The sequence below is a fragment of the Fringilla coelebs genome (genome assembly GCF_963513975.1).
Source record: "Fringilla coelebs genome assembly, chromosome: 3".
In the NCBI taxonomy this organism is placed as follows: Eukaryota; Metazoa; Chordata; class Aves; order Passeriformes; family Fringillidae; genus Fringilla; species Fringilla coelebs.
The window spans coordinates 100,334,829-100,349,313 of record NC_140030.1 but is presented as its reverse complement, the minus strand read 5'-3'; the positions used below and the strand labels follow the sequence as shown (position 1 = coordinate 100,349,313).

General features: G+C 47.8%; 2 protein-coding genes across 6 annotated transcripts in view; both read right to left on the bottom strand.

Moving 5' to 3' along the window:
• Positions 1 to 3,859: 3,859 nt before the first annotated feature.
• MAL (mal, T cell differentiation protein (MAL blood group)) lies at positions 3,860 to 7,888 on the bottom strand (the record flags this gene model as incomplete). The annotated part of the gene is made up of 4 exons (XM_084202314.1): positions 3,860 to 3,934; positions 4,158 to 4,286; positions 4,425 to 4,592; positions 7,802 to 7,888. The coding sequence occupies 4 exons, from the start codon at positions 7,886 to 7,888 to the stop codon at positions 3,860 to 3,862; spliced, it is 459 nt and encodes a 152-aa protein (XP_084058440.1).
• A 3,876-nt stretch (positions 7,889 to 11,764) lies between these two features.
• GPCPD1 (glycerophosphocholine phosphodiesterase 1) overlaps positions 11,765 to 14,485 on the bottom strand; it is a 43,469-nt gene continuing 40,748 nt past the window's right edge. For 2 of the 5 annotated variants that reach the window (XM_084203322.1, XM_084203323.1), the window contains exon 21: positions 11,765 to 13,996. In XM_084203322.1, coding sequence (XP_084059448.1) covers positions 13,792 to 13,996 — 205 coding nt within the window. In that variant the 3' untranslated portion in view covers positions 11,765 to 13,791. The remainder of the gene's footprint in view (positions 13,997 to 14,485) is intronic. The other 3 variants (XM_084203321.1, XM_084203324.1, XM_084203326.1) reach the window with 3 other exon arrangements.

The window sequence follows — 14,485 nt, the reverse complement described above, 5'->3', positions numbered from 1 at the left end:
TTGGCTTTGTTTGGGTCTTTTTGTTGTTGCTACATGCTGGTGTCTGGGAGATGCTGAAGCCAGCAGCAGCAGTGGGGGCTCATGTGTGCAGCCTGTGTCTCACTGCCGAGGCTCAGGAGTTCAGTTCTGTGCCTGTCATGGCATTTCCCCAAATGCCAAAAGATCCTTGGGCCACCTCTTTTGTTAGTATGGGAGAAAATACCTTAGAAATCCTCCAAGACCAGCCTGGGAATTTACATTTGGAGTTCTGATGTTAAAGACATTTAGGAGCAATGTTTACACTGATTTCAGTGCAGGTTTCTAAAGATAGCGATTGTGTATATACAGACAGGCAGGGTGAACTTAGTTAACTTTTATCTCACTCTTGCAATGAAAATTCTATTTCCAAGGCCATGCCTGCTGAGCAGTGGGATGAAGGTTTCTTCCCTGTTTGCCAGGAAAAAAATACCTTCAATATCTCAGTCAAAATATACCTTCAGCAGGGATTTCCAGGTGTTCAGGTTGCAAAGTTTCTTGTCCCAGCACATCAAGCTGCTGTTGGGGGATGTGTGCTTGCCTTCAGCTGGCATCTCTGCTGTTGAGCTTAGGTCCCTACATAAATTTCATCTTTTGTGGCTTTACTGTTCCCACAGGGTTGTTCATATTAACACAGGGGCTCGTGTAGATGTTTTACCCAGCACACAGATTGCTCATTGCTCACAGACGAAGCTGGCTGTAAAATGAGAAACTCCTGCATTTTCCATGGAGTGGGTCATAATTTTCTATTAAAAATCAAATTCTCCTGCAATTCAGGAGAAGATGGATGTTCTCCTCTCCATCTTCATGTAATTCATTGCATTGCTGGAGGCAAGGTATCCAGTATGCAAATATTTGGAGAATAGTTAACAGGGTGGTTAAACCACTTAGTTAAGCAAGAGCAACCAAGATTACAATCTGGGCATAGTTAATGAATATGTCTGCAATCTTGTTTTTAATAGGAACTGAGGCTTTGCTTGCCTTCAGGTGCACAGATTGGTTTAACTAGCATGTAATTGCCTGCTCTCCAGAGCAGATGCCTGCAAACCTCCTTGTCCTGCTGAGGAAGCTGGAGAAGAGCAGAGATGAGGATTCCACTTACACGACCAGATGAAACCTGGTGGTGGCTGCAGGGGCACAATAGGCCCGGTGTTTCAGCAGTGTGAATGGGACTTGTAAATGCTCTGGGGAAAAGCCTGATTTGTGGCTTTTTAAATGGGCTGCTCCATCTGGCAGTTACATCTGCAAGGGAATCCCAGCAATGGAGGGATACCAGTCTGGGGGCATCTGGGAATTCCTGAGCAAAGGCAGGGGAGATTTGGGATTTGGGGCCAGGCTGGGAGCAGCTCTGCAGGCAGGGACTGCAGTGTCTGTGTTGAACAAACTGCAGGGCCAGCCATCCCACATCCTGGGGAGCCCTGCCAGAGTGCCATTGGCCCCATGGAAGTGTCCCCAAAGGAAAAGGCTTGCCAGCCTGCAGTGTCCATCATGCCCCATGTGTGTCAGCAAATTCTGGGGCCAGTGCTGCCCTCAGGGCTCTCTGTGGGGAAGAGATGTGCTGCAGACATGGTCTGGAGGTCCTGGGAGATTCTCTGAGCTCTGGGCAGCATCCTTCCCTTCAGGGAGTGCTGGGGGTGTGCCATTTTCCAGACAGCTCCCTTGGGCTGCCCAGCTTCCAGAGCATGGATGGCAGTCTTTGGGGCTGTGTTGAGACGACAGGAAAGCTGGGCATGATGAACCTTTATGTCATTTTCTCCCCTTTCCACTGTGCAGGGACTGTGCACGTTGCTGCAATTCAGCAGTCACCCCTCCCAGTGTCACTGTCCCGTGCTGCAGCCCTGTGCCCAGCAGGGACCCCCTTCCCCCTGCTCAGCTGCCCTGGGGTTCAACCTGGGGTCACACCAGGAGGGTATCAAAGGTCCAGCTCCATTTTCTGTGAGTGGTGGTGGGGGGGGTCCCTTCCATATGCCCAGCCCTCCCCAGGTGACACTGGGGCCACAGAGCCTCCCTCTGTCCCTCCAGCCGATGGACACTGCCATGCCAGCAGCACCTGGGGGCTTTCCCCCCCGTGCTGGCTTCCAGCAGGGCTGGGCTGATGCTCTGGGAGAAGCACTCAGCAAACAGGGCAGGACAGATGGACATGGAGAGGGCTGGTGTGTGCCAGGCAAGGGGAAAGCAAAGGGCAAAGCAAAGCAGAAGGAAGGAGACAGGGGCCGTGCCAAGCCATGGGCTGTCGATGGGATGGCCACAAGGCACAGGGACAGGAATGTGTGGGTACAGGCAGCACTGCTGGGTGCACAGGTGGAGTAGAGACAGCTCATCCCAAGGCCCAGGGTAGGGCTGCAGATCCCTGCCTTTGTAAGCACATCCAAGCAGAAAGGCACCTTTGTGTTCCCTTGTCACATTCAGGGGCGTTCATAGAACCTGGGCACCACCACCCCCACACACACCCCGTGATAATGGGGTGATGAAACCAGTTTCAACAGGTGGATGTTGAACTTCAGAGCTATGTGCCATTGTCCAAAGTGGCTTTGAGTTCCCTCCCTGCTCTGAAAAGGGATTTCTCTTTCCATCTCTGTTGCAACCAGTTCCCTGTTGTCACAGTAACACAAGCAAAACAAGTCAGGCTGGTTTTCAGCGAGGAAAAAAATCTCCACAAATATTTTCCTTAGTTTGCAATTAAAAAACTTCAAACCAAACCCATGGTCACAGGTCAAAAGTTTCCTCGGATATAAAGCAACAGAGGAGCCTCCAAGTCAGCTTCTATTTCCCTCTCGTCCTCTAGTCCTCATTGTTATCTAGGAACTTCAGACTTAAAATGGAAGCATTCTTTGCCCCACAAGCTGGAAGAGATAATTTAACCACTGTTTTTCGGGCACCTCTAACACATTGAAAACATCCCTTCCTGGGTCTAAACCCCATTTCAATAAATTCATTGTCAAAGTTTAACCCCAGCTGGCAATTGAGCTCCACACAGCCGCTCACTCAGCCCCCGTGGTGGCACTGCCCTGTCAGGGTGCAGAGCTCCTGGGCGTGCCTGGGTGCAGCAAAGGGAAAAAGAGCAGCAAGGACTCACCAGTTCTCCAAATCACAGCAAACCCATCTTTATTAGTGACACCGTGGCAGTGTGAGAGAGTAGCCATCCACCAAATGCAGGAGTTGATTGCCTCTGCTTACTGAGGATTTGATTCTGATCACCCAGAGAATTCTCCCACAGCCCGCTGGGCCCCTCCAGCTTGTGCTTTGTAGGGGTGGGATCAAGGGCAGTGGTAATTCCTGGCCTTACAGTCATACCTCAGAATTCAGCAGCACCCTTCAGGAGCTGCAGTGATCCACATTGCTCCTGAGCTGAGTTAAATATTGTTCCCGTTGCTCATTGCAAGTCAGAGAAGGCATTTTCAGAAACTGCATGAAAATATTAATTTGTACAGTGGTTTTAGGGGGGGAAACACACCTAAATGAGCACACAGCAATTAAACTGACACAGTTTCACACTTGTGCTCCTTGGTGTTTGTTGTTCACTTTTCCCAGTAACAACCCTGGACACATAAAGGTGAAGGCCAGGGATATGTTAGTCCTTTGAACCCAACTATACTATGTTTTTTTAAAACTGGCTGGCTTTTTTTTTTTTTTTTTTTTTGGCCGCAGCATCAAACTGTACCCAGCCTGTAAGATATTGAAGGGAAACAGATTGTGCCGAGATATTCCTTTCTCTGGCAAGCTCCTCATCTTCATCACCAAGATCCCACATAGAAAGCTGCTTGTTTCTAGGCTATACATTAGAAAACAAAACCCTAACCCAGCCTGGCGAGGGCGGCCCTTGTTCCTGGGGTTGTTCAGGCTCTCAGGACGATTTCCACCGCAGGAGCGAGAACACCTTGTGGATCACGTAAAGCAGGGTGGCCACGAATGCAAATACCTGGGATGGAAAAACACAGCAGCCCGTCAGTGTTCTGTGGCACGGTGCCACTCCAGCCCCGAGCCCACGTGACGTGCCACATGTCTGGGGACACCCGTGCATGCTGAGATGGCAACTGGTTTCTCTCCCCCCTCCCCAAACTGTTGGTGCAAACACAGATTTGCACTTGAGGCCCCTCCAGAGCCACCTGCTGCCATTCCTTGCCCTCCTGCCAGGCACTCACCACAGCAGCAATGTTCTCCCTGTACTGCTGCGCCAGGATTGGGAAGAGGCGAAGGGAATAGGTCTCGTAGGCTTCCAGCACCGCGGCGCTGAGGTAGAACAGCGCTGCCGTGCAGTGGCAGATGGCATCCTAAGGAGCAAGGATCACACAGTCACCTCCGAGGGAGTCACACTGCCCCTACAACCATCCCCAGGCTGCAGTCTGGAGAGCAGCAGCGGCACCCTGCTGGTGACAAACCCACCCCTAGGGTTTGTCACAGCCACGTACCAAGGCGACCCAGCAGCTGCCGCCGCCGTGAGCCCCGCAGAAGTAGAGGCACAGGAGGGAGATGGACATGACGAAGCAGAACACGGAGACAAACATCACCCAGCCCTGCAGCATGGGGTCTGGGACCTTCGAGGATGCCACCAGGATCCACACAAGGCCCCCAATGATCTGCAAGTCAAAGTGGGGGACATGATGAGTGGAGATAAAGTGACTTGTCCAGAGCAGAGCCAAAAGCCACTCACGCCTCTGGCACTGCACATGGCAGCAGCCCACGAGTTCTTCCCAACCTCCACTCGAAAATGGGCATTTAGCTGGGAGTATCTGCCACTGATCCTGACCAAAAAAATTCCTCACTGGTGCCACTGCCACTCACACCCTCCCTACACCAGTGTGCTCAGGAGGTTGGCTTTAATGAGCAGGGAGGCTGACTTAGGAGAGGTGTGTGTGCTTCACACCCAGCGTGTCAGATCCCTGCCAGGAGCAGTGTCAAATCCAGCTCACCTGCACAAGCAGCACAGATATCTGCCCTCACAAAGGTCACATGCAAATATCACTCTGAAAGGAGGGAACAGACTGAGGAGAGGTTTGACTCCCTGGGTAGGGGAAAAGGGCCTGAGGCTCCCAGCTCCTGCCTGGGAAAGGAAGTTTGTATTGCTGCTCCAGTTCTTTGGGTCATCCTTCATTTCCTACACCAGAGCTGTGCCTGGTTCCAGCCGCTGGTGTGGGAGCGGGTGGGACATTCTCAGCCAGCCTTGGGAGTTTGCCATGGGTTTCCTGGTGGTACACAGGGACAGCTACGTCTGGGCTCCATCCCTTCACCAGCAGACTCCTGCACAAGAGGATGGGAGCATTATGTTCAGTGTTGTGGAATGTCTGGAGTGCAAGTGGTGCCTTTGCACTGAAATGCCCTCAGTAGCTTTTCTGTGCCACAAATCAGCCCAGTTGTTCCTTGGACCTGTGCAAAGTTCAGTCTGTGCAGCATCCTGTGATAAGGAGCTCCACAGCTGAACCCACACTCTGTGGATCTGTGCTATTGTGGGGAGCTATCCATCACCACCAGCCAGTCTGGGATTCAGGCAAATGTCCAGAGGTAGGAGCGCCTTGCTGAGTCTAAGGTCATTCTGATCCTTGTATGGCCAGTGTATTCCAGTCAGCATCCAAGTGCCAGCTCAGACTCATTTCCATTTTCTTCCAATCATTTTACAAGTGGAAAGAAAGTCTCTGATTTATGGTAACTCAGGGAATGTTACGTCATTTGTGTCACCCCACAGTTGCAGGAAAGTTTGTTGGTGCCATTATGCAAATTGACACATTACATCAATTATGTGGTTGAGATGTGGCAAAGACCTGAGTGAAAATGGGTCTTCCAAAGTGCTGCTCTTCTGGTCCCTCTTGTAACAACCACAGGCTGAGCCTTGAACACTAATCCAGTCCTTCTAATCACTCATGGGCTGACACAATGAGTGTGTTGCAGCTAAAAATCCTGGGGAAAAGCGTTATGCTCCATTAAAATCAAGCACAAATTATGGTGAGATATGAGGTTGGGGAAAAAAGCACCACAGCTGACTTCCTACCACTCTCCTTCCTGCAGGCTGTGCTTACCCACTCAGAAAAGTCTGTTTGACGTGGTTTGATTATTGACTTTGGTTTTATGGCGAAGATTAATAAAAAGGAAGGATTGAGAGGCTTTCAATAACTCACAGCAGGATGGGGACAGCAGTCTAAGAAAACAATTCATCCTTTAAATAGCTTTTACAAAGCAAACGTATCTGCTTTCAGCTTGTTTCAGGTTTTCCACATAGGTCTGGGTATCCATATGTGCAGAAAATTCTTCAAATTAAATAGATTGCAAGAATTAAACTGAGCCTCACAGATTTTAAATGGTAGCTTTTGATCAGCCCATGCAAATGTGGCAATCATCTGAGCTGCAGGTAGGATCTTTTGAAAATGCCACAACCATCATTTAAAATGCCAATTTTGTTTTGTTTTGTTATGTTACCATCTTGGCCGATGGTAGGCAATCTGAGATTCCACTAAGGAATCTAACTCTTTATCCCTCTGATTCAAGGCAGCCGCCTCCTTTGTACACAGCAGAGGTCACACAGCTGCACAGCCCAGAATCTGCCTGGAGATGGAGAAATCCAGTCATGCAGCATTCCTCCTTCCTGGGCCTTCAGGATGCACATTTCCAGACCTTACCCAAACCAAGGATAGGGTGCTCATTTCAGCAAGCTGCCCTGCCAAATCCCCTGGAGACAGGGATTACAAACAAACAGTTCAAGGGGAATGAGCTCTCTGAGGCCAACAGGGCTAACATAACTCAGGGGCAGGGGTGGCTGGCAAGTGTCAGCCCAGCCAAAACCTCCACAGGCACTCAACATCCTCCTTCCTGGAGCTGCAGGAAACTTGGGCATTGCTCTCGGGCAGAGATCGGGTCTGCAGAGCACGAGTGGAGGGGCTGAAGCAAAGCCTTTCCCTACATCCTCTTTGCTACGTTGTTATCACCAGGAGAACGAAGGGAAAGCTGTAAATCCCAGGAGTGGGGGGCAAGCTGGGTGACAGGAAAGGATTTGGTGCCAGATGGCAAAGATGAAGTTTTTATACCATGAAATAATCTGAATGCCATCCTACAATACTCAGCCAGAGCTTTCAATGCTGCACCAAAGCGCTCGGAATTTGGAAGAAAGCCTCCCAAGCTCTTGTGAGAAGAGCACGTTTCGCGAGTGGGGCGAGGACAGGGGGGAAAAGTTCAAGCTGAGACTTTGTATCTCATAACCTATGCTCAGAGCAAATGCTTTTAACCACCTGCGCCAAGGCCATTAAGATTACGATCTTCTCCTGCTCAATGAAGTTACAATGTGGAAAGAAGTTACAAAGTGTTTGCTCACCCTTTGCTCACCTTTCGCTCACTCGCACGCCCAGGGTCCAGCAGCTCCGCACCTGCGGCTCAGGAATGCCGCGATGGAGCAGCGCAGCCCCGGCTGCTGCAAACAATTCCCTCCGCCCTCCCTAATCCCCTGCTCCAAGCTCATTCTCTGCCCGTGCTATCCGCTAAAATCACCTCCGGGTAATTTACCAGCTCCATTTGGCAACCTACTTCAACCCACCGGCAACCCCTGCTGCTTTTTCAGGCAGGAAATTAAAACATTTTTCAAAGGCTCCAGAAAGATCCCACTGCGGACTAAAGGAGAGCTTCAGAGCCCGTGGTTTTCTCCGAGGATGAGATGCCCTCCAGCCCCTTGTGGCTCAGGGACCTGGCGTGGGTCCTGAGCCACTTGTTGGGGACAAGCGTCACCCCTGGGACACCTGCAGCATAGCCTGCGCTGAGTGCCCAGGCAGCAGCCACGGCCCCCCCCCAGGGACAAGGCAGCACTCACGATTTCAGGGATGAAGAGCACATCTGGGAAGGTCGTCAGGACGGCCAGGCCGCTGGGCAAAGTGCTGGTGGAAGTTGAGGAGGACATTGGAAGCCTCTGGCACGGTGCTTATCGGCCACTCTGCTCCTCACTGCTGAATGCAGCCTCCTTACCTCTCCCTCTCTCTCCCTTCTTTCCTGCCCTTCCTGCTCTCGTTTCTTCCTCTTTCCTCCCCTTCCTGCCCTGGTTCCTTTCCTCCCTGCTCCCTGCTGACAGATGAAGACAGCTGTGAGTGGCACAGGTGTGGCCAAACCCTGTGACCTGGAGTCACATGGGAGGTGTTCGGGACACGCAGGGGCAGCCCCGGGGCGCTGGTGGCAGTGCGGCTGTCCCTGCACCCACCCAGCGTGCCAGGCAGGTGCCTGGGCAGGGCCGAGTGGCACTGGGGTGACACCCGTGCCCATCCACCTGGACAGTCCCCTTTGATTTGCACAGTGAGCCAACGTGGCCCCTGCACACCTGAGGTGGTCAGAGCAGAGCACACGAGGGGGGCCGGTGGCCAAGGCAGGCCAGGATGTGACACAGGGCAAACAGTGGGGCCCAGAAACGTCCCACAGACATCCAGGGATGAGGGCAATCAAACTGCAAGGCAAACCACCTCCACCATTTCTGAAGGAGATTGGAAATGCCAAGGTCACACAAATAACCAAAAATGATGAGACTTCCCAGGCAGTTTAACTTTTTAAATTTTACCTTTTTGTCCGTCGTCCATGGGAGCAAGTCATTCCCCCTCTTCTTTATATGGAATATTTACTCCTTTTTTACACACTTGGGCACACAGAAAACCACAGAACTCCAGAAGCTGAGGCCAAAAAGTGCAAAGAAAGGACTTTCTTTGAGAAAGGAAGACAGGGTAAAACCTCTCCCTTGGAGAAAGCAGTGAGGCAGATGAGTGGAGGAGGCTGCAACATCAGAAAAACTGGGGAAATGCTTTTAGGAAGCAGATTGAGGGGCAGGGTTACATGTCAGAGCAAGCACAGAAGCACAGAGCTGGTGAGGCAGTGAAGGGGTGGGATGAAGGTCTCTTTTACCCAGACCTTGAGCTCTATTATTTCCAGTCTATTGAAGCAAAAACATCTAAGTAGATAATGCCATCCTTCTTTTTCTTCTGGAGACCTTTTTTCACTTAAATGCAGAGTCCATGCTGACCTGCATGACTTCTTCAAATGTGGGAGTGTTTTTCCTGCATCCACGTGATTTCCCACTTCTCCAGTGAGATCCCTTTGCCCTAAGGTGACACAGCTACAGGTGATGGATGAAACCTTGGATAGGAGGCAGACCTAGAAACCAGTCAGCAAAGAGGGAGAGCTGGAAGCAGTGGGAACGTAGGCATTGGAGCTGGAGACACAGACATAGATCCAGAGGGATGAAGCTTTCCTGTTCCTGGGACCACGGGACTGGTGGGAGGAACAAGCAACTGCATTATGAGGGGCAGGGGCACTGGAGCTGTTCCATTTGGAAGGGCTCTGACAGCTTTAAAGAACCCCTTCTTTGTCTTGTTCACAAATTTTTAGTGATGGATTAAAAACCAGGGGGTTTAGTAGGTGAAGAATGCTGAGACCAGCTGGACCAAACTCTCTTAAATTAGGCCCCTCATGAGGGTGTTCCTCCTAAATGGGGCGGGCATCAACAGGGATGTGGAAGAGCCTGGTAGGGAAGTGAGAGATGGAAGTTTTGAGCAGAAACCAAAGAGCTGGTAACATCTGACTCAAACATGCTCGGCTGAGGACAACACAGAATCTAAAAGTTGCAAGACAGTCAGCCTCTTCATGCTACAAAAGATCAGTCCCAGTTTTCCCAGCATATCTCCTTGAGATGCATGAAGATCCTTCCCTTGGGTGGGAACACTCCTCAGGGACAGCTCTGGAGGCTGAATGAGAAGCTTGCCCATGGTCAGCAACATGGGTGAGTAACATCAACCTCTATTTGATAGTTATGGAACTGGCTATGTTATTGGTGCAATAAATAGAGCACTGTATGAGCAGCTTGATTGGGTAGTAAATTACTCTGATTGTAGTTTTGCCATTTTGCATTTTTCTCTTTTTACATTTTCATCTAATCATTGTCAATTTAAATAAAGCAGTCATTTATTCATCCTCATCCTTGTCAGCTGCTGACCACTTGAAAGAAAAGGATGACACTACAGGGCTCGCTCAGGAGGTATAAACCACTGAGTTTTCTGTTCTGGAAAGGCTTCTCTGAAAGAGACCCCTGGACACACAGAGCTTTGGAGCTGGTATCCAAATACTGGAGGTGAGCTCCAGAAAGAGGATGAGGACACTTTATCTGCTAAGGACAGTACCTCACCCCATCAGTGGTGGTGCAGGAGATGCTGCCCCAGGGAGGTACAAACCAGCAGCAGCTCCTTGGACAGAACTCCTGTGTTAGAGCAGTCCCTGGTGGATGTATTCAACACTGGAGGCAGCACTCTAATTTTGGTGCAGGGATCTCCTGGGAGGGGATTGCTCCCACACAGGAAGTGCCATGAAAGAAAGCAGGTGCTGGCCTTCACCTCCCCTGGGGAGCCTCTTATCTGCACCAGGAACACCAGGGAGAGCTGCTTGCCTTCCAAAATAAATGTATTTCTTTCTGTACTGCCACATTTTGCAGTAGGGTCCAGACACTTTTGGCTTCAGATCTGCCCTTTGGGTTTCTGAGGCAGTATCACAGGACATTCAATTATCTGAGAAGTACACAGGGATAGAGGGCGGAGTTCTGAATGGTGACAGTGGGAAGGTAAAAGCCAACTTCTTTTTTGTCCTGGAACCTTTAGTGGGAGCAAGTAGGGGAGGGCTTCAGGTTTGGATCCTGAAGAAGGGAAAGTGAATCACCTCAGTAAAGTTTAGAGGCTACAAAAGAAAGGTATAGTCCAGCACTGGCTCTTTCTTCCAGGATCTTTTGCGAGGGAGCAGCTGCTGGAGTTTTTTCAATTTTGGACATAGATTCTGTGAGAGAATCTGAGGGCACACACAGTGAAAAGAAAGACCAAAGACCTGCACATCGTGCAGTTTACAGGCTGCAAGAGGAAGGGTAAGGCCAGGGCTGGCTTTTTTTCCCCAAGAACTGTATGGAAGCAGTTGCTGGCTGTTTTAAGTGTCAAAGCTGGGCTCTGGGAGATTGATATGATGGATGCAGCTGAGAAGGAAAGTGCAAAACTCCAGGATGTGGGGTGTAATTCCAGAGGTGTGAGACAAATGTGGAGTCAGCAAGTTTCATCAGCTGGCAGCTGTTGTAACCAAGACCTTTGCCTCACGTTTACAGTTAAGGTACAAGATTTATGTGACTGAAAATACATGAAGGCCCAGTTATTTGGAGAAACTTTGGAGGTAGAATCCAACTGTGTATCATAGCACACCAGCTCTGTCATGACCAGCTCCCACACCATCCAGCTACATACACACATAAATATATAAATATATATACATGAACACACACAAGTACAGGCATCATGTGGCAGTGTCATTCAGCAACCAATACTATACATGTAGAGCCCAGTCATTGGGTGGGCCAGAAGGAAATGTTCCAAATTCAAGAGAGAAATTCTGTCTCCCCTACTACAGCTCCCACATCCCTGGATTAAAATTCTGCAGCAGTCCCTTGGCTGGAGCAAAGCCATCTCTTGCCTGGACCACGCTGGTTTCCAACAAGCACTCCAGAGCAGAAGGGGGCACTTTCCCCTGCCAGATCCCAAATTCCTGCTCTTTGGTTCCTTCTATCCCCTCTGCAATGCCAGTGACTGAGTGACAGCTGCCCAGCGTGCCCAAGCTGTGAGCTCAGCTCCAAGAACTGGCACGGCAGGAGAGCTGCTGGAGCTCCTCAGGTTTGGAGGAAGTTGCCGACACAACTCACTCAGAAAAAAAGGAGTCAGCAAGAAAACACCAACACTAACACTGCTCAAAACTGTCCTGTAAAATCATCACAGTGGGTGGAAATAAATCCACCCACTCCCTCCAAACAGAACTGGCAAGTGCTATTCCCTGAGCACTGAAGGCTGGGAAACAAGATTTTGAGGGTACCTGAGCATCTCACTGGGATTAGTCTGAGAGGGTGCTGCACACAGCACAGATTTCAAACCCCCTTTGCACAGAACAGGTGTCTCAGCATCTCTGAGGATGTGCTGCCCAGCTTTCACAAGCAGTGACACAAACTCTGCTAGGAGCTGAGTATCAGTTGGCAAAGCCCTCAACACCCGCCAAGAGGATCCCACAGGGTACACAAATGAGGAAAAAAAATTAAGAAATTTAAAAATTAATCACATAATGAGGAATGTATCAAGAAACAGCCACAGGCTCCTGATGCCAAGATTCTGGTTAGTGCCCCCTCCCCTTCTCAAAAACAGCTCACACACTTCCAGTTTTGGTTTAGGGTTGTTTTGTGGTTTTGTTTTTTTGTTTTGTTTTTTTTAATAAAAGAAGGCTTCCAGATACCTAATACTATTGTGCTGTTTGTGCAGGACAAACTTTAAATTCTAAAATGCACAAGTCAAAACAAGCTGTTTTGAACTGCTCAGCAGTGCAGGCTCAAGCACTTAGTTGCAATGGCTTTACTCTTTGTACAACCAGTTCTATATGTAGCAATGACTGTATATAAAGAATATAGTACATACTATTGTTTTCATTGTCAATTTACAAGAGAAAAAAAAATAAATATTTTCCATTCTTATTATACATTAACATTTCAGTAGAAAGTTACAGCTGTTGTGTTGGCATGACCTGCAACATCAGGAGGAGAAGGGACATGCATACTTATCTATTAAGAACTCTAAACTATGACTTTGTAATAAATTACAGAGGATAGATACCAGCCAACAGAATACTGATTATCTGAATCCAGTACATTTGTGATTCTTGCTCCATGGTAAAAGCCAAAAATCTTGCAAAATACAAAAGCCAGTAGCTTGCATTATAAGTAAGTAAGACAAACCACGTATGGTATACATACATACCACATATAGTAGAGCCTCTTCTCCAAATGTTTGTGAATAACAGGCTTGTGGTTTCTCAGGCAAAGGAGATTAAGTTGTTGAGTTGGTCCTTGCACCCTTCACACATAACTAGCACCATAAAGATGCAAGGACCTCAGCAAACACCTAAAATTCATGCTTAATAGATAAAGCATGCATTTTGTAGAGTTTGTGCAGGGTACATATCTGTTCATTAAGGTTACTGTGCAAAAAAAGATTCTCGACCACTGAAGATGTTTCTGTAATTCTGTTATGATTATTAGCAACATTTTGAAAGTTTAGCAGGCCTGTGTGTGATTAATGAAAAACCTGTACTTGTGCTTCCCCCCTGATTGCTGCACCACTCAACTGGGGGCTGAGGAAACAAAGGCAGCAGCCTCAATTCCAATGAAGTGGGGGAAAACGAGCTGCAGTTTGCTAAAAAATAAAATATTTTAAAATGGCACGAAGCTTTGTACAGGTGGATCTACCAGTGCAAATACATATACATGAGGTACAGATTTGTTCAGATCTTTTTGTAGGCCAGATCTATTTATATGTATCTTAAAATCACTCAATTTCCTGCTGTCAGATAAATGCTACAGCTTGTCAGCCTGTAAGTAAAATCAAAATCAAAACAAATTTTCAGCATATTCAATATCAGATTATTGTAATTTCTCTACAATTTAGTTTCTGAGCTTTCACTACTGAGACTACTTAATTAATTTTTGGTTTTTTTAAAAGCAAAATAATACAATAATAATTTCCTTTTTCAAGACTTGATATGATGTGAGGAAAAAGTTAAAACTGTATATGTAATTTGGAACAATAACTGTCGCTGGCTGAATATTTTAACATTGCTTGAAATTTTACTAAGTACTGTTAGGAAGGAGGAACACAGTTATTGCTATTTGAAGACTTAAAATTAAACCAAACCAACCTGAAAGCATAGACAGAACTATTCCAATGGTGAAAATTCTATAGATACAAAACAGCATTCTGCCTAAAATTAGTCCTTTTGCATCTTAAAACTCTTCAAGTTATCTACAGCTTTCTCTTCCCGGTGACACTGATGGCATTTACATGGAGTTATGGCTTTGAAGTGGCTAACTGAGGGGGTCACACAGCTTTTCAACTCTGGCAGCTCTTTCTTGAGACGTTCCAGCTGCTCCACCTGGAATATATTTGGTTGTTCAGGATTTGAGTCGTATATCCTATAAATGAGAAAAGACAAAACACTGATCAGTATCAACTAGCAGTCCACAGATGAAGCACCTGGGTTTTTTTCCTTACCAGAGCAAAATTAGGTGCCAAAGTCAGTTTGTCTGGGATTAGTACCCTAAGTTTTGCTGCTTATCTCACAATATAAAATGGTATTGCCTTTACACAGACTGGTTAGTGTTTCATTGGATATACTAAAAACTTACTGGCATATACTCACTTAATCTCCTGACAAATGTGATTTTAGAGGTGGCACAAAGCAGTGAAACAAGAGCAGTGTTCCAGGCTTCAAAGCTCAAAGCATAAAAAATTTCAGAGCCCTGAGATTATATGAACAGATATAATATACTGTAATATACTGCTTGCACATAATACTGCATTGAGTCTATACTTACTGTTTCAAGAAGTATGTCGCCTCCCCCAGTTCAGAATTTTTTCTTTTTTAAATGACCATCATTACCACAATATTAAGTGAAGAGTGA